The 21627-nt window shown below is 39.1% G+C and overlaps 1 protein-coding gene across 11 annotated transcripts in view; it reads left to right on the forward strand.

Moving 5' to 3' along the window:
* The window catches only part of ADD3 (adducin 3), a 113462-nt gene extending 95458 nt beyond the window's left edge, over window positions 1–18004 (forward strand). For 6 of the 11 annotated variants that reach the window (XM_075155009.1, XM_075155008.1, XM_075155007.1 and 3 more), the window contains 12 exons: window positions 2680–2818; window positions 4317–4468; window positions 4592–4672; window positions 5758–5907; window positions 6806–6949; window positions 7038–7136; window positions 8711–8893; window positions 9719–9976; window positions 11094–11213; window positions 12489–12578; window positions 13766–13889; window positions 15613–18004. In XM_075155009.1, the coding sequence (XP_075011110.1) occupies window positions 2680–2818; window positions 4317–4468; window positions 4592–4672; window positions 5758–5907; window positions 6806–6949; window positions 7038–7136; window positions 8711–8893; window positions 9719–9976; window positions 11094–11213; window positions 12489–12578; window positions 13766–13889; window positions 15613–15911 (1839 nt within the window). In that variant the 3' untranslated portion in view covers window positions 15912–18004. Of the gene's footprint in view, window positions 1–2676; window positions 2819–4316; window positions 4469–4591; window positions 4673–5757; window positions 5908–6805; window positions 6950–7037; window positions 7137–8710; window positions 8894–9718; window positions 9977–11093; window positions 11214–12488; window positions 12579–13765; window positions 13890–14811; window positions 14908–15612 lie in introns of all 11 variants that reach the window. The other 5 variants (XM_075155004.1, XM_075155003.1, XM_075155005.1 and 2 more) reach the window with 2 other exon arrangements.
* The last annotated feature ends 3623 nt before the right edge of the window (window positions 18005–21627 follow it).

Genomic DNA, 21627 nt, shown 5'->3' on the forward strand with positions numbered 1-21627 from the left:
TCTTTGACCACCAAAATGTGGTGAAAATGTTATGTGAAAAATCCTTGTGTCTTCTACAGGGGATTGTATAAATCACGTGTCTGAATTTCATTCCAAACCACTTTGGTTGTAGTGAGAGATGCTCAGATTCAGGTACTAACCAGCCTCAAGGATTTAAACTGGGTGAGGCTGAATCATCTGTTTCCTGTTTTTTCAGATTGTGATTTTCTGTGTATCCCCCTTGTTACCCTGAGGTACAGCTGCATATGTTCAAACACTCAGCGCTGCACTTGAATTTTCACTGAGAGTTGTGCTTTGAGTATGTAAGAAGCTACTTACTGCCCAGTGCTCTGCAAATGGGGCTCTGGGCCTCTCAAAACAAAAGTCCCAAATTGGTGGAAGCATCTGATCTCGACCTCCTCACTGCCATTCTGTGGAAATGGCCTTGCTCCACCTTAAAGGCATGTTTCAGGGATTAGTTAATGCTTGTGAAGCACTTGAATTTACAGTAATTATCTGCCCAGAGAAAATCTTATCAGATAAATAATAATTGTCATCTCAACAGAGTATGGGTAGCATGCAAAAAAGGCACAGGGCCACATGCTGAGTCATGAGAAGAGGAAAAAAATACTGAATTTCTTTTCTAGTGAGAACTAGCCATTGCCTGCCAAATGAGGCATGGGGACAAGACGACTGTGGTACGCTTAAAGATTATGATCTGTGTGCAAGAGGGGCAAAGAAACATCCTCTGTACGTCTGACTTCCAGCAGTCGGGGCTTGCAGCCACATTTGGGTTCCAGGCTGGGGATGGTGCTCGTTATTTTGTCAGTAAGGGTGGCACCCACATTGCCATTGGAACATGGAGTCGTGATGATGATGGCCATCCTCGGAGCTGAATCAGATTGAAGGGAGTGGGTTTCACAGTCATCTGCTGATAGTTGAAGGATGAAAGTCAGGAAGTTTTCTCCAACCACTTGCTGTTTTGCACAAATCCTTGTTTGCCTTTCTGGCAATTACCTCCCCATAACCACCTCTCATCAGTTTCCCTTACGGGCTCCCGGTGCTGATCCACCTCCCATACCTCCACTTCTTTTCTCCCAGTCCCACTTAGGTTCCTTTCCTCACTCCCTGGATTCCCTGTTTCTTCTTTCCTTTTTCCCATCTGCTCCCTTCCTCTGCTGCATAGATCTTGCCTGCAGCAGCCACTAAAGAGAAAAATCTGACTTCGCCCATGTATCTTCAGGCTAACAAGAGGTTGTTGAGCTGTTTGGGGGATGCTGCATGCGTGGTCTGGTCTGCACAGAGATATCCATGTAACAGATCGCTGCATAGTCAGTCCATGTGAATTTTTAGAGGCTTTACTTGTGGAAATCTGGCAAGTCTCAGGTACACACGATCCTGACAAAACTACTCTAAGGAAGAGCACAGGTGTCTGAAAACTTGTAAATTAAAGTGTAGTTATGGACGCTCAGCTGTCCAACTGAGAGCCGTATCAAGTAGAGTCTTGAGGATGTTTTTGAGAGGGTCTGGTAGCACTCTCTCTTTTAGAGTCAAAACTGTTGATGAACAGACTATGTCATGAGATTGGTGGATTTTACCCAACAAAGTGGGTGTTTTGGAGGACTGAATTAAAATTCAGTGAAGAAATTATATTTGCCATACAGAACTAATTTCTTTTTTAACTGAGAGCAAGTACTTTGCTAAGGAAGGCAAATTGAAAGGAGCAATTACATACTGGGAATAGCCTGGAGTTATAATAGGAGTCAGCTGCATGGTAAAGGCACCAAATGTCTTTCTGGAATGAACCAGCAAGAGCGTTCGCAATACACCTCAACTCTTGTTGTGTGCAGCTTTGCGTACTGCTCATTCAGACAAAAGCTGGAAGATGCTGCCAAGAAATAATGAGAGGGTTAGAAAATAAAACCTCTAAGGAAAGTTTGAAGGAACAGAATTTACTTAGGCTAGAAATGTCAAGACTGAAGTAGTCCTAGGACAGGCATTTGTTGTGGATAGTGGTTAATCTGTCTATCATCCAGAAGGAACAGGCTTTGTCCACAGTTCATAGTATATTAAATTTGATACTGTGAAAACCTTTTTCATGAGTTTATCTCTTGGGCTTGCGGACATTTTATACAGGAAAAGAGAGAAGAGTTTCTTGCTTTGGGAGAAGGAAAGAAATAGAGAGGACATGGCATCCCAGCGTTCCTTCTAGTTTTTGCATGCCTGTGATACTACTTGAGCATGGATGAGCTCCAGTTTTCCAGTTGTTTATAACTTTATCAAATTCGGATGGTTTTTCAGAGGGATTACAAAATTAAAAAATATCCAGCACTAAAAGCAACACATCGTGATGGAATTTCAAGTACCTCTTCCAAAATATGGAGAACACTTTAATTATTATTGATAAAAGTGGTTTTTGGTTATCATTTACAAAAATATATTTTATCTTGTCTTGTTCTGGGAAATAGTTAACCCTCTCTGACCAAAATCCTTCCTCCTGCTCCCCCAAATGGCCGATACTTAGCATACAAAGTGTAGGTCAGATGGTTAAAGTTTGGCAAAGTTATAAGCAGCTAAAAACGACGTCTAAGGTGAAGTGTCATGTAACATTAATAACAGGCAAAGCTATCAGCCCCACCTATAATAATCTTATTTCTATCCAAGCCAGGTTTCCTTGATGATTCTCAAATGTTTCTACAGGCTTTTAGAGAAGATCTGGAATGCCTTATTCAAGAACAGATGAAGAAGGGCAATAACCCCACTGGACTGCTTGCGTTACAGCAGATTGCTGAATACATTACAGCAAGCTCTTTTGCAGGTTTTTCCTCATCTTCACTCAGTAAGTGAATTATGCATATAATTGCACTTTTTCTCTTCCTTTTTTTATTATCACCAGGGCTTAGCAATGCTGGGATCTCCTCCTTTGAATAAAATTTCTGTCAGAGCTTGCTTCAGCTGTGAAGTAGTACAGATGGTGGCCTTAACTTTCCTTTTTAGGCTTCTTTCTTTCAAATTCTTTGATTTGTATGATGATATCCAAAATGTTTGGAATCCTCACACTCAGTTATTCTAGAATTTGCTAATAAAAATTTAACTGACATAGGGAACAAAATGCTGCACCCCATTACTGTTAGCATTTTAACACAAGCATAAACTGGGATGTGAAATACATAACAATTTAAATTGTTTCTTTTTCTACTCTTGCATATAAATTATTGTTAAAAAAAAAAGGGGGGTGGGAGTAGCCTGGCAAACTGAATTGTTACACAAACAGCTCCCACAGTTAAAAACAGCTTGTAGTATGCCCTCTAGTTATGAAGATGTCGCTAGGATCTCCCAAGCTCTTCTTTCCCAGTCGTGAAGCACTGAAACATTAAAGTCGATGTAAGTTCTGTGGGTGGACATCATATGGGAGCTTACAAGCCTGAAGTACAGTGGCAGCTGTCAGCATTCAGCATCTTTTGAGAATTGTTCCCAAAATGGCTCTTCAGAGCTCATTTAACAAAACAAGTGGAAGAGAACAACAGAGAGCCCAAATAATCTTATCTCTGTATCTCTGGCTGGTAGTGAGACTGCAGGTCCAACTGCTGTCTCTGCTGCGTTTGCCCAGGGACTTGGACAGGATGACTAAGCTCAAAGTGCATACTCTTTTTGTTGAAAAGCAGAACGACTTTTACCTCTTCTGGTCTTAACTTTCCCTGTAAGCAAAGGCTGTAGCTCTCAAAGGGATATCATGCATTCATGAAGGGGAGAAGTGTATGTTTGTGTAGTCACAAGTCAAAGAGATAAATTGAGCTTTGTGCTTTCTCTGTTAAGAGGTGATCTCTTCTGTCTAGCAATTTGAGAACTCTTGCACTAATCCTAATTTCTTCATTAGGACTAAATTAAAGTGCTCAAACTGAGACATCTCGTCAGATTAGTTATATTGGTGTCAGAAATCCGGCAGGAAAGTGTTCTCCTGTAATTTTCAAAGTAACATGTAAAAAGTACTTCATTAGTGGCACATGTCTTAAAGCGTAGTTCAAGTCTTATATAGGAACTTGAATCAGAAGAGAGCTCAAAATCCGAGTGGTACTTCAAAGGAAGCCTGTATTTCACCTCTCTTGTCTTTAAAAAAGAGATGAAGACTTAAATTCTGAGTATGGTTCCTACTGTCTTAAAGTAACAGAGGTTTCAGTAAAGACCTTAGAAATCCCAGCGGTGCACTTCCAGTCTAACAATTGCTGGTACTGCTATGCTAACAATTTAAAAACACTGCTTCTGGAAGATCATGGCATAGCTAGAAGTTATTTAATTGTCCAACTGGCCATCACCTTTTTTTTTAATCTGTTTTTCAGGCCATGGAATGATTACACCCATCAATGATCTACCTGGGTTAGATACCTCCTCGTTCGTTAAGGGAGAAAAACTTACTCGATGCAAGTTAGCCAGTTTATATAGATTGGCTGACTTGTTTGGGTGGGCACATTTGCCAAATGCCTATATCACAGTAAGTATTTTAGAGAATAAAAATTTTTATTTGGAATCTTACCTATTCATTCAAATTAATTTTCCCCCTGAATAATATAAATTCAAAAATAGATCAGTAACCCATTTTCTTCCTCCTTTGCAGGTAAGAGTAAGCAAAGAACATGACCATATTCTAATCATTCCAAGAGGTCTGTCCTTTTCTGAAGCTTCAGCTTCTAATTTGGTACGTCATTTACCTGCTGTGTAATAACCAGCAAGGCTCAACCCTTTTCTAAAATTGTTTTCTAAAAGACTTTTGTGGCTGCTAAAATGGACTTCTAAACTATAATCATGCCGTTATTTGTTTTTTAATGTTTACCCACCAGATGAAAAGCTGATTAACTATTTAGATACTAGCATCCTTTGTCCTCAGCATTTCTTTTTGGGTTTAGATTTGCTTTCTGTTGCTTTGTCTTCAGCTTCAATGTGGAGCAGCAAAGTTTTGTTTTCCTGTCTGATGAAGCTCATCAAATAGCCACAGTGTAACAGCAACCTTTTATAACGTGACAATATGGTAATACATACGAAATGACTCTGTAGGAGTAGTGTTAGTAGAATCAGCTCTTATTTTTATAAGTGGGGAAATAAAGTTGAATAATCTTCCCCAGGCCCAACAGAGGAGCTGGGTGAAGTTACAGATTGGCATTTAGGCAATGGTAGCTGCTAAATCACGGATCTTTTGGTGCAGAACCTACCATATGTTCTTCATGTCAGTACGTATCTGTAAAGAAACTACCTCCAGTTGGAAGGGGTAGGAGATTGATAGCATTACACCAGCAAACACAGAACCAAAACACAAACATGAGAACAAGACCTGATATGACCCTGCTATTGTTTTTTGTTGATCCTGGAATTATTATTTTAATGTTCCCATGAAACTGAAAATTCTCTAAGCATTTAATTTTCTTACTTGAAATTTCTCAGAGGCTGAATTTTCTTCATATTTAAAATGTACTAAATGTTAACAAAATTAATTTTTGAAAGTCAGAAACAAGGAAAGGTCAGCTAGACCAAAGAGGAATATGTTATATCAGGGTCTTATTTTTACTTCTTCCATGGCTGGACTTCCAACAACTCTCAAGGGCTTGGGCAGCAGGATGGTTTATTGACACACAGATTCATGGCTGTTCTCCTACTTCTTTTCATGCTCTGAGCCCTAAATATGTGGGGGGAAATTTGATACCAAGTAAGAAAGGGGGAGGCTAGTTTGTAGATAATGGCAGTTGTCGCAGCTGTTTTGAATATTGTTCCTTTGTTTGACTTTTCCAGGTTAAAGTAAACATCCTAGGTGATGTAGTTGACCAGGGAAGTACAACTCTAAGTATTGACAATGCAGGATTCAGTCCACATGTGGCCATCTACTCCACACGCCCTGATGTCAGATGTGTAATACACATACATACCCCTGCAACAGCAGCTGTAAGTCTTCCTTCTAGCATAAGAGTAAAAGAAAACAGGTTTACTTTATGAACTTAGAGCACATTTCTGAATCTGAATCACTGCTCATGGCAGTTTTGTTTTTAACATCGACTCCACACTGGTAAAGAAAGGTGTGAGCTTATCAAATAAGCAGAGAAAGAGGGCTGGGCCACTGCAATGAAATGAATATGAATAAATTGACGCTCAGATAAAATTGTACTCAGGTTGAGGAGGCTGTAAAGTATATAGTTTACACAGGCTTCATTTGTAGCATCTTAGACCATATAATGTGCTGTATACATCACCATTTGCATTATGCAACTCCACTTTTAAGTGGCTTAATTAGTAGTTATGTTCAGTTTGGATTTACCTCACTATTAAAAAGTCATAGTTAACATATAAGTTAAAAATGGTCTGTATAACAATGATAAAAATGTAAGAAGACTGGAAAGAATTGGTTTGAGATAAACAGCTAAATTCATATTGTTTTATATATAAATGCATATATATGCATTCCTTGACTACAGACAAAAAAAGGAATGGATAACTTCTTTTCTACTAACGTTTTGAAGTTATAAACGTGGGAAAGAAGGAAAAACCATTAAGTAGGCTTATGCTGAGAATTAAACATGGATAAAATTCACAAAAATTAACTTAGGATAATTTGTCTTTTCCTATAGTGAATCTGTCCCTAGGTAGGGTAACAGCAGCTCTGTCACCCTATTGCAAATTAGACTAGTGGGGGGAAAGGTATTGTTCCTAAGCTTTCACTATGGAGAGTTTGTCTTTCTTCTAGCAAGGTTACAAAGTACATCCTGCTAAGGCTTGAGTGGTTGAGATGCGGGTTTTAAGAGTTTCATTTTTTCCTAATTATCAGTACTTCATTTTCTTGATACAGGTTTCATCTATGAAGTGTGGCATCCTTCCCATATCACAAGAGGCTCTGATTCTGGGAGATGTTGCTTATTACAACTACCAGGGATCTCTTGATGAACAGGAAGAGAGAATTCAGCTTCAGAAAGTTCTTGGACCCAGTTGCAAGGTATTCAACCTCATTCACGCTCTTCATAAACAATTTTCAGGTACTGCGCCAGTTTCTACCATTTAACATTAGTGTCTTCATTTACTAGGTATTAGTCTTGAGAAACCATGGTGTGGTAGCGCTAGGAGAGACACTGGAAGAAGCATTCCACTATATTTTCAATGTGCAACTGGCCTGTGAAACACAGGTGAGAGAGAATTTATCTGTATTTAATTTCAAACATTTATGCTGCTGAGTTATAGATTACATCCCAGATGGGAAAATCTCTAATATTACAAAATATTTGGGGTTGTGGAATCCAGTAATCATATGCCAGGTCCAAGTCAGAGAAATTGGAATAATCAGGAAACACAGGAAGAACAGCACAAATACTGTATCACTCTTCCTAGAACGAGTATTGGTGTTGTTACACTCTGAAGGGTACAAGTTTTGTACTATGCTGTGGAGAGTGAGCTTCATGCAGGGGATCTGTCAGATCATAGATTCGGTGGTACTCTCTGCATGTGGAAGTGTGACTTAAGATCTTTCAACATCCAGCTCGTTTATCAAAGCTGAATGTTGTGACAAGGAAAGAAACTTCTCCCTATGATCACAGAGATTTGTAAAACCAAATAAACAAAAGGTCTTTGAAGCAATGGTAGAGGGTGGCGTATTTAAAAATAACATGAGTCCCAAAATCAGTTGTTTCCGTTTTGTCTAACTTTAACTACCTAGTTAGGTGTCTAGGTATTATCTATAACCTGTGGAGAGAGACCACTGAAAGTGTCCTCACCTTCCATAGCTCTTAAGCCCATCCCCAGAAACTTCCTCACTTTGCTTTTACTTGTTCTCCAGTGATCCCAAGTAGGTGTTTGGAGGTGCAAATGGCAGTCTCCCACTCCCTCCCTTTCCTCCCTTGCCCTGCCATTCATTTTGAATTCGATTGCTCATTTGTTTTGAAACAAATATAAAAATGAAAAATTTTTAGTCTTGTGATGCAGAAAGACCTTTTTAAGGTACTCTGAAAGCTAGTGTTTTGAGTCTACTCCTTTTAAAGTGCAATTATTAGCAGATAGGCCGCACCTCGAATACTGTGTTCAGTTTTGGGCCCCTCACTACAAGAAGGACATGGAGGTGCTGGAGCGTGTCCAGAGAAGGGCAACGAAGCTGATGAAGGGCCTGGAGCACAAGCCTTATGAGGAGCGGCTGAGGGAACTGGGGTTGTTTAGTCTGGAGAAGAGGAGGCTGAGGGGAGACCTCATCGCGCTCTACAACTACCTGAAGGGAGGTTGTAGCGAGGTGGGTGTTGGTCTCTTCTCCCAAGCAACTAGCGATAGGACGAGAGGAAACGGCCTCAAGTTGCGCCAAGGGAGGTTTAGATTGGACGTTAGGAAAAATTTCTTTACTGAAAGAGTGGTCAAGCCTTGGAACAGGCTGCCCAGGGAAGTGGTTGAGTCCCCATCCCTGGAGGTATTTAAAAGACGTGTAGATGAGGCGCTTAGGGACATGGTGTAGTGGGTATGGTGGTGTTGGGTTGATGGTTGGACTCGATGATCTTGGAGGTCTTTTCCAACCTTAATGATTCTATGAGTCTATGATTCTATATTATCATCCTTTCCATAAGAATCACTTGCTATATATTTTAATACATTTTTGCACAGCAGAAAAGTAGCCTGAGAAATAACTGCAGCATGTGTTTAAGTATGTTTCTCCTGTGAATTCAGAAAAGCATAGAATCCAGAAGCTTTTCCACAAATATAATACACTTATTGACGTCTCTAGGTTCATGCATTAGCTGGAGCCGGTGGGATAGACAATCTTCTACTACTGGATCTGCAGAAGTTCAAGCCTTCCACACACGCTGTGGCAGCAACTGGAGGAGGTGGAGTTAATATGGCTTCGCAACAAAAATGGAAAGTTGGAGAGCAAGAATTTGAAGCGCTCATGCGCATGCTGGACAACCTGGTGAGAGCACGTTGATGGCATTGTCCATATAGTCTCTGTGAGATTTTGAGTGTAAGATTAGCTTCTGTAAAGTAAATGATTTTTTTCTGGTTTCTTTGTGAGATTGAAAATGAAGATGGAGTAACTTTATTGTCTACAAAATCTCCTCTGCTTGATTTAGTTTTTATTATGTCATTGTAGCTGACAGTAGTATTCTGTCTTGATAAGAATTTATAATGTTTTGAACTTAAATTTTGTCCAACCCGTCTCACAAACGTATTTGCTCTTCATAGTAGCTTAATAGTAAAAATATATTTTAATCACCACCTAGTAAATAGACATAGCAGATTCCCTCTGTATTTGTTATTAACTCTAATATTAGGAAATAAGATAATTTATTATTTGTTTGAAATGTCCGTTTCACTGCAGTATGAATTCTGGAACAGCCTTTAATACAAATAGAGTGAGGAATGGGGGAGTGTCATGAACTAGGATGTGCCGTTGTGCAAGACAAATCAACGTGCTCATGAAAGCTACCTAGGTCATAACCCGAGCAGGGGGTCATTTGGTGGTCACGTGTTCACGAAGGTGGGAGGAAGGTGAAGTGTGAGTGGGGTCCTGTCCAACTGCTACTGTACTGTATTTTAAATGGGCCTCTTGAATGTTAATAATGTGAATGAATGGTGGACAACACTAGCCCGTTCTCTGAAGAGCTCAGTGGACCTGTTTAATGCATATAGGGCAGCACAAAACTTCTATGACTACTTTGGATACCTTTTTCTGATTTTTTTTTTTTATTATTTTTATTTTTTTTAAACTTTTTTCTTTTTTTTTCCTCCTCCATAGGGATACAGAACTGGCTATGCATATAGGCAACCATTAGTCAGAGAAAAACCCAGACATAAGAGTGACGTTGAGATTCCAGCCACTGTGACTGCCTTTTCCTTTGAAGATGATACAATCCCGCTTTCCCCCCTGAAATTCCTGGCACAGAGGCAACAGAGAGAAAAGACAAGATGGCTGAACTCTCCAAACACATACTTGAAAGTTAATGTGCCTGAGGAGTCCTGGAACGGGGAAACCAGTCCCAGGACTAAGATCACGGTAGGCAGATATTTTAGGCAGTCACTTAGTTTTTGCACTACTTGAGAGAAAGTAAATCACACACAGTTTATATGAGGAAATCTTTAAGAAGTTTAGCAAATAAATTTATCAAGCAAATAAAAACAAGCTTTGGGGAGACTTAATGACATTAGTACTAAGGGCCCCCTCTGTTTGGGGAAGCGGGGTTTAACTATTTGGAAGAGTAACAGTTTATGACAAAATTTAACAATGTTTTCCCTTTTGTTGCTCTTTCTTCTAATTCCTGAAGTAGAAAACAGTTTTTCTACCATATCTTTTTGTGCTATTAATTACCCAGCAATCATAATAAGGTTTTAAATCACCCATGGGTTGTGTTCTTTTCTACACGAGGGAGACACAAGCTCTAATTCATCTCTAACTGCCCCTTTCCTGTTTGTGAGCCTGCTGAAAACAGACTTCAAAGGGTCTGTTTATGCTACTACTTTTAATGATGATCAAGATTTTTCCTCCTCCTTCAGCTCACCGAGATGCTTCCACTGTGTTTCCAGCTTGGAGGGAGGTGGCTGTCTTGTGACTGCGAAGGATGTTATTTGCTATCAGTTGCGTAGTACAACTGTAAAAGCATCAGCTCCTCCTGCTGGCAGGCTAGCGAGTTTCTGAACTTAAGCTTGGGAGAAACACCCTTAGCAACTGATTTAACACCCTGCTTACAAAGGAAAAAAAACTACAGTCAAAATATGTGGTTTGCAGAGGTGGAAGTTGATTGCATGAACAAGGGCTCTGGAACTGGTGGATCTATGTGCCAGTTACTAGGAAGCATGATCCTTTCTAAATACTTCATTAATACTGCATTTTTCAGGGATGTATTTCAGTGTTTACAAAAAGTCATGTCGATGATACGTGTTCAAGGCAACTTAAATCCTCTTGGGCAAACACACAGACTTGTAAGGAGTTGGGATTATTTTGTGGGTGTCATGTGGAATTGAGAATAGTCAGAAAGTCCTTTCTTTATATCTCTTTTTTAACAGTAAGACAACACTGAGAATTGTTATTCGGCATCATGCTGGGGTTTTTAGCTTCTTTTTTTTTGTTGTTTCTGTTTTTGTTTTTTTTTTTTTTGTTTGTTTGTTTGTTTAAGTGGATGAAAGCTGATGACTCCTCCAAGACTAGTGGAGGGACGCCAATCAAAATTGAAGATCCAAACCAATTTGTTCCTCTAAACACAAACCCAAGTGAAGTGTTGGAAAAGAGAAATAAGGTAAAAGAAGTGTAATGAAATGAAAATTGTAACATTTCCAAATAAAGTTATATGTTCAAGTAATGATTCAACACAGCAGTAAAATAACATTTTCAAATGTTCTGATTTTACTAAGAACTTTCTTACGTTGGTGTGATTTTTGGCACTAAAAAGCATGTATTTAAATGTATAATATACATGAAGTCTGTAGATACGTATGCAATATGTATATAAATTTTGAATGCAATAGTTTGATGAAGGGTGAGTATTAACTCTGGAAATAATAGATTGGAAATGGTAGTACCTGCTATTTAGCACTATATTTAGTGGATAATTAGGTGTCAACATGAACCAAATTGCTGTGAGTCATCTACAGCATGATTAAACCTCAGACTGTAATCTCACTCTGTTCTGTATTAATTCTCCTAGCACTTATTAAGCTGGAGTTTCCATGGTCCAGTCCACTTCCTACGGCAGGAAAAAAAGAAAATGAGAGATTATTGCTGGACCTCTCTGTAAACACAAATATCTTACTGTTTTTCCCTTCCAGCATGTAAGATGCTGACTGTCAAACTGACATAATACTCCACCCTAGGCATAACTATATTAACAGATATTCAGGACACTTTCCATTTGATTATGTATTTTTTTCTTTCTTGGAAAGCACCGTATCAGTATCCGTGGGGACTGAACTGGAGTCAGAAGGAGCAACTCCCTTCCTTAGGACTGGAAAGGCACACTCTAATCATCTAGAGATTAATGATACAAGTCCCAGACAATGATTTTTAAATTCATGCATGTCACTGTCTCATTAGATAGTTTATTCCTATTTTTCTGCTATAGATTTTTTTTTATATGATCTGTATGTGTATTTATATCTGATCTGTCAGTCTCTTAAGCACTGACAATGTGAAGCTAGGACTGTTGGTTTGGGGAAAATAGTGAGCTATTCACAGAAAGAAAAACTTTACCAACCTTTGTGACGGTAGAGATCACTCCAATAGCTTAACATAGGTCATTTATGGGATGGAGAGGACAGATTCAGATATTGGAGCTTATTTCTAAATACTGGCTTGCGTGAAGTGTGGGAGCTAGGACTAGGGTGTACTAGCGTGTTTGGGTGTACTTGAAGGACTAAAAAACATGCAGTGCATCTAGAGGTGGAAGGAGAGATCTTAATTTTTAGGTGCAGCAGCCATTCACTGCTGCTTGTGTTACTGGCTTTGCAAAGCCGGTGACACAGGATTTGGTAAAGAGAAATATCTGTTTCTAACCCAGTTTATTTTCTCTGCATAGATAAGGGAGCAAAACCGATATGACCTAAAGACAGCCGGACCACAGTCTCAGCTGCTCGCTGGGATTGTTGTGGATAAAAAGCCAAGTCCAGTGAGTAGGACATAATTAATTGATTTACAAATATTTGGGTTATTTGGCTGCCTGTCTTTCAAACATCAGTTTGGGCCATTTTCTTTCTAAATGCTTTGTTAGAACTGCTTATTTTAATGCCAAATTCTGGATGTGCGATACATTTTATACATGTTTCATTTCAGAGGTTTAAAATGTTAGTTTCAAATGGAGATATGAATGGTAAGTTTGCCTGCCATTAAAATTAATGAAGTAGGACCCCTGTCTAAGACCATTTAAGCTAGAGTGATGAACTTTGCAATGCATGGTGCCAAAAATAATCTTTTCATCAGTCTGTGGAACCGCTGCTAAAGGAACTGATTGAGGCCCAGAAATAACTGAGTTTAAAAGGTGGGATGGGACCGTGTAGAAGGCAGCTTTCATTAGAAACAGGCTTCTTATTGGGAGGGAGGGAGGGTTTCCAGTTTCTTACCTGCCCACACTAATCTTTTCTTGAATAGAATATACTTACTTCCAAACAGTACAGATATCCCTAATAAGGTTATATAACAAACTGTGATGAATTGTCATTGGAAATCTATAGTTCTAAAAGTTTCCAACCATCCATGGGTTAGTACATCTATTTCCTCATTTTGGTTTCCAATATTCTTTGGAGTTAACACTGAGTTTGCTTATTTATTTCAGGCAAAAGGAATATTTTCCAAATGAGTTTTCTTTCAACATGAGAATAATTTTAATTTTGTCATTGTAAGATTCATCTCAGAAGATCTCTTCCAGCTAGATTCCTAAACTGGAGCATGAGCACAGTCACTTTCCTACGAAAACGTTCCTAGAACTTGGGGCGTTTGCAGAAAATATGGGAAACCTTATTTTTGAATCCCTGTTGGTAAAAGACTTTCACTTTCCTGAACTGTAAGCTGTTAAGGCAGGTCTCTACTCTGAAGCTATCCCCTTTGATACAAAAAAAAAACCTCAAATAATGATTGTGCTGCTGCAAAAGGATGGTGATTTACATCTCAGTAGTCAGCGTTCATTACTATGCGAATGCCTATTAAATGGGGTAATTTTCATCTGGATGCATCTGTGTTTTTCTTCTGTATTCGCTGCCAATCTGGCGTCACCAAACTTTGTGCAAAAAAGAGACATTAACCATATACATCTTGCTTGCTTGCTTCTGTTTTTAACTGTTGTGGTTTTCTCTTCTCCAGCCAATGCAATTTGAAGATGATGAGCATGCACCACCAGCACCACCCAACCCGTTCAGCCATCTTACAGAAAAGGAACTGGAAGAGTACAAGAAAACAATTGAGCGCAAGCAGCAAGGGTTGGAAGGTCAGTGGTGCGTTTTTAAATGTTGGGGTTTACATTTTAATAATGAGTTCATTTTTAGTTTGAAAATATCTACTGTAAAAACTGTATACATTTTAATTATTAGCATATGCTGTTGGCAACTACTTTAGAACTAATCATTCCTTGAGACGGTAGAATTTTTTGTTAATTTTTTTTTTTTTTTACTTTGGTTAGTGCTAAAATTAAAGCAATGAAAGGTTTGCACAGAAATGGGGTTGACAAAAAACACACTTTAACATAATGACTTTTTTTGTCAGAATCATAGAATAACTTAGGTTGGAAGAGCCCATGAAGGTCATCTTAGTTCAACCTCCTCAAAGCTGATATCAAAGTTAGATCAAGTTGCTTAGGTCTGTGCCCAGCTGAGCAAAAGTTTGCTGAGATGTTTGGTCTTGGCTTCTTTAATTTTTCTTCTATTCTCCCAATGTGCAAGACTTGTCTACTTCCACTTTTTACATCATCTTTCAATACTACTATTCCATAGGGAATTACTAATTCAGGATTGATTTTTTTTTTTTAACAATAACACTTACTATGCATTCTTTTTGACTAATATTGTGTAATAAAATAATTTTGCTACATTCAGGGCATAGTATAATAGCTTACTATAACAGCAAATTGTGTGACTTACGGCTAGATAAAACCATGGGACACGCTATTTGGAATGCAACCCTGCCACCCTTTTTAATGCTTTCTATTAAAGAACTAATATATAATGATTGTTAGCCGATAAAACATGTAAATCCATAATTCTATACAGTTTAAACTGTGTATTCTAACTTCTTGATGTTGTCAGCATGAGCAACGCAATGCTAGCAGAGCTGTAAATCTTGTAGCACTAGCACTGACATTCTTGCTTGATTTTTACTTTTGCATGGCTACTAATTCAAATCTTGTCCTGCAGATGCTGAACAGGAATTATTCTCAGATGACGGTTCATCTGTGTCACAAATTCAGTCACAAACTCAATCCCCGCAAAATGTCCCAGAAAAATTAGAAGGTATTCCATGCAATTTCTGTACAACGCCAGTGGCTCTGATAACCTGAGTCATCCACTCCTCTGCTGCGTTTTTACACTTGCCTGAAGTCAACTGAGCCAAAAAGAGTCCTTTTACCAAGTCTGGGTGGGATTCTGTCCAGACAACTGTTTTTCCCAATTTTTTCAAATACGTAGTTCTCATAAAACATTGCAGGGCATACTGAAACTTAGATATTAATAAGGTGGAGGAAATAGATATTATATTTTTATTTTACTGAAAGTGTTAAGATTAGTTTTTGTTGCCTAAGACTTTTCCAGCAGACTCTAAGAAGGCATTTTGAAAGGCTAGCTCTCCAAAGATTTCCATATGGAATGGCTGCATTTTCATAAATTAGTCTCTTGCAGTAAAGAGTAATTCTGAGTGTGCTTGAGACTGTATACGTATTGGCTGTGTAGACTGTATTTGTGTATACTGTATACAGCTTGAGCTGTATATATACCTGGCAGAGATAGGATTGGCTTTTTCAGCCTGTTTTCCTTTAATGACATTTTCACAGTATGGTCTGCTTACAACAAGTAAGAATGTAGATAAAGGGGGGGTGGAAACGTATCTAAGCACTTCGGGTTTCATTCTTTGGATCATAGTCCAGTCTCACAGACTTTGTTTCAATACTGGTTTTTTGCATGATATAGTGTACATAAATAATTGCAAAATTGTTCTTTCAGAAAACCATGAAGATCTCTATACCCAGAATGCTAACCTAATATCTGTGGAGTTGCCAGTTGTGGTGGTGAACGGCAAGGAAGATGCACATGACGTGGAAGAAGATCTCACCAAGAGGGTCAGTCAGTTAACCACTAGTACTGTGGAGAGCGTAGAGATTACAATTAAAAGCTCTGAAAAGATAGAAGAGACCCTGTCCCCTGAAGGGTCACCTTCCAAATCCCCATCAAAGAAGAAGAAGAAGTTCCGCACCCCATCTTTTCTGAAAAAGAGTAAAAAGAAGGAGAAAGTAGAAGCATAAGTGCAGTTCTGCTGTGAGGAGACATTGCACATTTAAAATGTTTAAGTTGACCATTAACAGCGTAGTGTTAGGGGTGTGCAGTAACTGGACTTTTAACCTAAACAAAAAGGAACTGGAAGAGGTTTTGCTTTAAAAAAACCAACCAAACAAAAAAAAAAAAAAACAACACAAAAAACCCTTTCATGTTAATTGAAAATTAATTCACCTCTCACTTAACTCTGTCCAAAATTGCTGTGAGGGTTGGAAACATTCATTAGTTTCATGTAAAACTACATGGCAGGTGCTCCATTACCGTCATAGCAAGATCGAATACCATCACAGTATGCAGCAGCAAGTTCTGCTTGGAGTATTTTGCAGACCTTAAACTTTTCAGTACAGTTAAAGTCTTTATTAAAGTTACTGTTGAGTGATCATACGACTTTTTAAAACTGCTGTCTCATTTGGCAACCAGATCATACATTTTTGTATTGTGATTTTGACCATATATTTTATGTTTCTGTACCCCTGTTTGAGTGGGTGCATATTAACAACACACCTTAAATCTTTTTTAAGATTAGATCATATAGAAATATTATACACTGGCACATAATATTAGGGGAAAAACTGTGTAAGAGAAAGTTTATTTGGAATTATACAAAATGTTTAAAGAATTCCATTCTTCAACAACTTTTTTGCCAAATATTTCATTTTAGTGAAATATAATTTTTGAAGACTTCTTTTTTTATTCTATCAGTTGGGGGGGGGAAAAACCCTTATTTTTCAAGAAGGGGGATTTTATACACTTAACATTGATAATTTAGTTTAACTGGCAAAACAAAAAGAAGATTTTATATGTTCAAATGTTTGTATACCATTCAGTATAAAGGTATTATAAGCATGTGAACCAAGCATTTAATAGTAGAGCGTATTTAAGAATGCTTGGTTTAGAGTATACTTAAATATAATTCAGGAATCCAGGGACTTAGAAATCAAAAGGTAAAAGCATATAAAATTGAACTGGATTCATGTTTAAAAATTACTTGTGGTTTTTTTTTTCTCTCATGGTATTGCTAATGAATGAAGAAAAATAATCTCTTAACATAACCAAATGAAGGAAACAAAACTGTTAAAAGGGAAAGTGAAATAGTAAGAAAATAGGAGGAGACAAAGAAAGTAAAAGTCTGGTGATTATTTTTTTTAAATATATGATATGGATTGTGGGATATTTTTATTAAATCAGCAAAGTGACATTTCCATATTAGATGTTTTAAATAATTTGTATGGATTCATACAGAGTGCGACACTTTGGTTTTTTTCTTCACTTTCATTTGAATTGTAAAAGGGTCTCATGAATCTGTGTTGTCCTTTGGATGAACCCAGAGCAAATCAGAGCCTAGTGCCACGGGTAAGGGTGGTACTGCCACTTACTCATTTTTACTGATATTGTCATTTTAGTACTTTTACTGTATTGTAAATACAAACTAAACATAGAAATTAACATAGGGTTTTCTTCGCTGTGTCAAATTGTCTGTAAATCAGTCATCGCAATAGGAAGTACATTTTAAAGATCCATGTGATTCCCAAATTGCCAGTTGAAATATTATACAATATATAATTGTTAAATATGGCTGGAGAGTGGTTTGGCATGCAAAAATGTTGATTATAGCATGTTTGGGGGCTGGTTAGCTTTGACCGTGTAAGTGTGATAACGCAATGTTGGAATGGATCCTGGAAACAATTTTCTAGCTATCACTAAATACTGGAATCAGTGTTTTTAATCATAGTGGAAACTTTCAGTTGCTTACTTTGTTTTTTATGTTCTACATTATTTGTGTTGTATTACAACATATGTAGAAACAGTAACCTGTGAACTACGCTTTTCATAACTTTTTTAAAAATATATCTAAATGAATGCAATGTGCATAAATATTTTTTAAAATGCAACCGTGAACTATTTGCACCTTTTGCTAATGCCTCTATTTACTTGCTTTGGCATAAAGAATGAGCCAGCCAACTCTTGTGTCCTGTGGAAAATATATAAATGTTATCTGAAATTGCTCATAGATGTAATGCTAATTAATGTTAAATCACAAATAAACAGTATTTTAAATAGATGGATTTCGTATAGCATCCTTTTGTTTATACAGTGCTCTTACATCTCTCGCTTGTAGAAAAGATGTTTTGATTATGCACATAACTTCTCAAGAATTTATTCTGAAGATGGCTTTTAATGGGGAAGGGAAAGGGAAGGCTTTTAATGCAAAGTTATTGGAAGACATCTGTATCATGCCCTGCCAGCATATGATATACCTCAGAGTCTCTGAGCCTGCAGAAGTTGCAGTGTTATGTTTTTATAGCTATATCAACTCTGTGAGATGTCTTTAAGGACTTCAACAAATGTTTATTTTCATTGTCCTTCCACAAATCATCCTTTTGTTTCTGTTTACAAGAACGTCAAAATCCAGCCCTCCAAGTCCAGTGACAGTTTCATGAACTCAGTCCCTGTGTGGGAGGATAATTTTGGTTCAGCATTTTAAATAAATCTCAACCCAGATTCAAGTAATTTTCTTGCTGTCGTTTGTCTCCAGGAGCATCTAGTCTGCTTAGTGCAGCACTAACATGAAAGTAGACAGTGTATCAACACGGAGGAGCTTACGCTGTAAGGCTAAGTGCATCTATAGTTTTCTTCTTTGAACTCTTTTTATTCCCAAGGGTCTACGAACCACAGTAGACCCTTCATTTTCACTTAAATCCTACTCTTGCACAGTTACAAGAAGGATCTGAAATTCTGCAAGCCAAAGCGTGGAAATAAAGTAGATGTTCATCTAGGCATAACATACGTTAAGGCTTAAATCTTGGGAAGACGGAGCCCTTGGAAAGACAAGCTTCAAAACGGATCACTCACACAATAGGAAATAGTTACTACTATTAGGATGCTTAACCCAAGAAAGAGCAATACAGAGAAGCAGCAGTGTATGCTATGAGGAATTACATGCAAGCTACCACCTAAGACCCTTATGAAGGAAAACAATGGATTTTTAAAGTTGTGCATCTTTCTTACTCCACTTTTGTCTATGTATGGCAATAGTGAAATCTGTATCATGATCCGGGTGATCACCCGCTGACTTCTTTTACAGACTCTCACCTGTTCTGGAGATGAGTGTTACATAGCAAAACAGATTTTGCTTGATTTGCAAAAATTGCAGAATGATGTATACTTTAGATGAGGCTTTAGATGCTGCAAGAAGACTGGATAATGTCATGGTGAAGGCTGTAATAGGCGATTTTGACCAATATTTTCCTGCCTTGCCAGTTGAGTTATTATACGCTGTAGAGCATGTAGCATAAATTGCTGTTTTCTTTGATGCTCAGTAGTTGAGGATTTTCTATTTTCTGGATGTCCAGTTTGCAAAACTACTGAGTTTTCACTGTTTCAGCCTGTGGAAACTTCTCAAATACGATGTACTGCTAAGTAGCCAAGGACAGGGAGGAAGAGGAAGGGCCATTGTGTCCCAGACTGGGCACACAGGTCTGATGGAAACTTGTGACGTGAGCGCTGATGTTCCTTCTCTCCCTTCCTGCAAACTGGCGGGGAAATGCATGCCCTCGCCCACGGGGTTGCTGTGTGGGTTGGTGTTTGTTCTTTCAGAGATCCAGTATGTTAAATGAGGTGGAGGACTTATTGAAAAGCACTAATTAGAAACTGCCTGGCGATGTGCGTGCAGGCGGCTGGAGCGCAGTCAGCCTGTCTGTGGGCATTGCCGTGTAGCATGGCTCAAATGGCATGAGCAGCCCGGCGGGGAAGGCTGGGAGGGTGTTTGGTGGAGATGGGCGCTTTTGACATTTTAGCTGTCACAGAGCCTGTATAAACTCCTATTTTTAGAGACTTGCAGATTGGCCAAACTTGCACAGACTTTTAGATGAATAGTAGAAAGCCCATCCCTAATATAAAGGTTGCTCAGCCCTTTGCCACAATTTCTAATCTCAGTTGCAAAGCTAGCAGCGATTTGGGTTTCTGTCCTGGTTTCAGCTGGGATAGAGTTAATTTTCTTCTTAGTAGCTGGTATAGTGCTGTGTTATGGATTAGGTATGAGAAGAGTGTTGGTAACGCCCTGATGTTTTAGTTGTTGCTAAGTAGTGCTTACGCTAGTCAAGGACTTGTCAGCTTCCCAAGCTCTGCCAGGTGCACAAGAAGCTGGGAGGGAGCAGAGCCAGGACAGCTGACCCAGCTGGCCAAAGGGGTGTTCCATACCATATAACATCACGCTCGGTATGTAAGCTGGGGGGAGCTGGCCGGGGGCAGCGATCGCTGCTCAGGAACTGGCTGGGCATCAGTCGGCGGGTGGTGAGCAATTGCATCGTGCATCACTTGCTTTGTATATTCCCTCATTAGTACTATTATTATTACTATTATTACTATTTTACTTTATTTCAATTATTAAACTGTTCTTATCTCAACCTACGAGTTTTCTCACTTTTACTCTCCCAGTTCTCTCCCTCATCCCACCGGAGGTTGGGGGGAGTGAGCGAGTGGCTGTGTGGTGTTTAGTTGCTGGCTGGGGTTAAACCATGACAGTCGCTAAGAGGAAAGATTGCCAGAATGTAATGTGGAGAAACCTGTATTTTTCTTCAGCCTTGTTCTTTGGAAGTGTTTGATTACATTAGCTTTACATTTTACGTGTGCTGGCAGTACATGCAAACACACCCAAGCAGTTTTCACTCGGACCAGCACACAGCATGGAAAGTTTCAGTCAAGTTTGATCAACTTGTAAGCAAACAAAACAAAGCCTGATGGTGAGAATTGGAGGGCAAACGAGTTCACACTCTGAAATTGTGGTTGAGAGTCCCAAAGTCAAACACAGCCTTTGAAAGGTGAAAATTCCAGCGGCCGTTAGATGGCATCAGACTTTCACGTTTGCTGCCTTCATTCCCTGCAGTCAGAAAGCCATTAACAAAGAGCTTTCAAAGAAAGTATTTTGGTGGAGATTTTGTGGGCTTTATTCCAGTTCCAGCGCAGCGAGATAAAAGCAGACATCTGGCTGTCGGACTGATTTTCTTTATTGATTCATTTCAAAATCCAGCAATGGAGCGGGCTTTGTCCGGGAGGCAAGACGCCTCCGCTCCCCTCGATCCTCTTGCACTTTTGCAACCAGCTAAGAATTCTTTTTTTTTTTTTTTTCCACTTGTAAACTCACTGCACTGAGCAGAACATCATCCTTACGTTCAATATTTTCTCTCTAGCAACCTTACCCACAGGCCGGAGGGCTCTCGGCATTTCTGGATGGTTGGGGCAGAAGCGAGAGGCGTCCCTGGTGGAGGGTGTGCAGGGGGGTCAGGGCTGGGAAGCCGCAGAGCTCCAGGTGTCTTGGGGTCAGGGCAGAGCCTGGCTGGTCTCCCCCTGGGGTGAGCTGCGGGGGTGTGAATGGAGAACCAGAAGCCATGGCAGCTGTGTCTCTAGGAAGGTCTACAATGAAGAAAGATATTTAAAAGTCTTAGAAAAACCTGCTGCTTTGGAAGTTCAACTGTGCCAGTTTGGAGGGTTCTATTAGATTTTCGTAACTCTTTAAAAGGGAATGGCGTGCTTTGCCACTGCCAGCCCGTTTGCGTCTGCTTGCTCTTCAGCAGATAAATTCTGCCGAAGGCACGCTTGGCGTCTCAGTCTCTGAACTGCCCATTGTTGGAGGCTGAGGGCAAGGTCTCGGGAAGCATCGCTGTGTGCTCACCCCGTTTTTATGCT

This window comes from Calonectris borealis, chromosome 7 (assembly GCF_964195595.1).
Source record: "Calonectris borealis chromosome 7, bCalBor7.hap1.2, whole genome shotgun sequence".
In the NCBI taxonomy this organism is placed as follows: domain Eukaryota; kingdom Metazoa; phylum Chordata; class Aves; order Procellariiformes; family Procellariidae; genus Calonectris; species Calonectris borealis.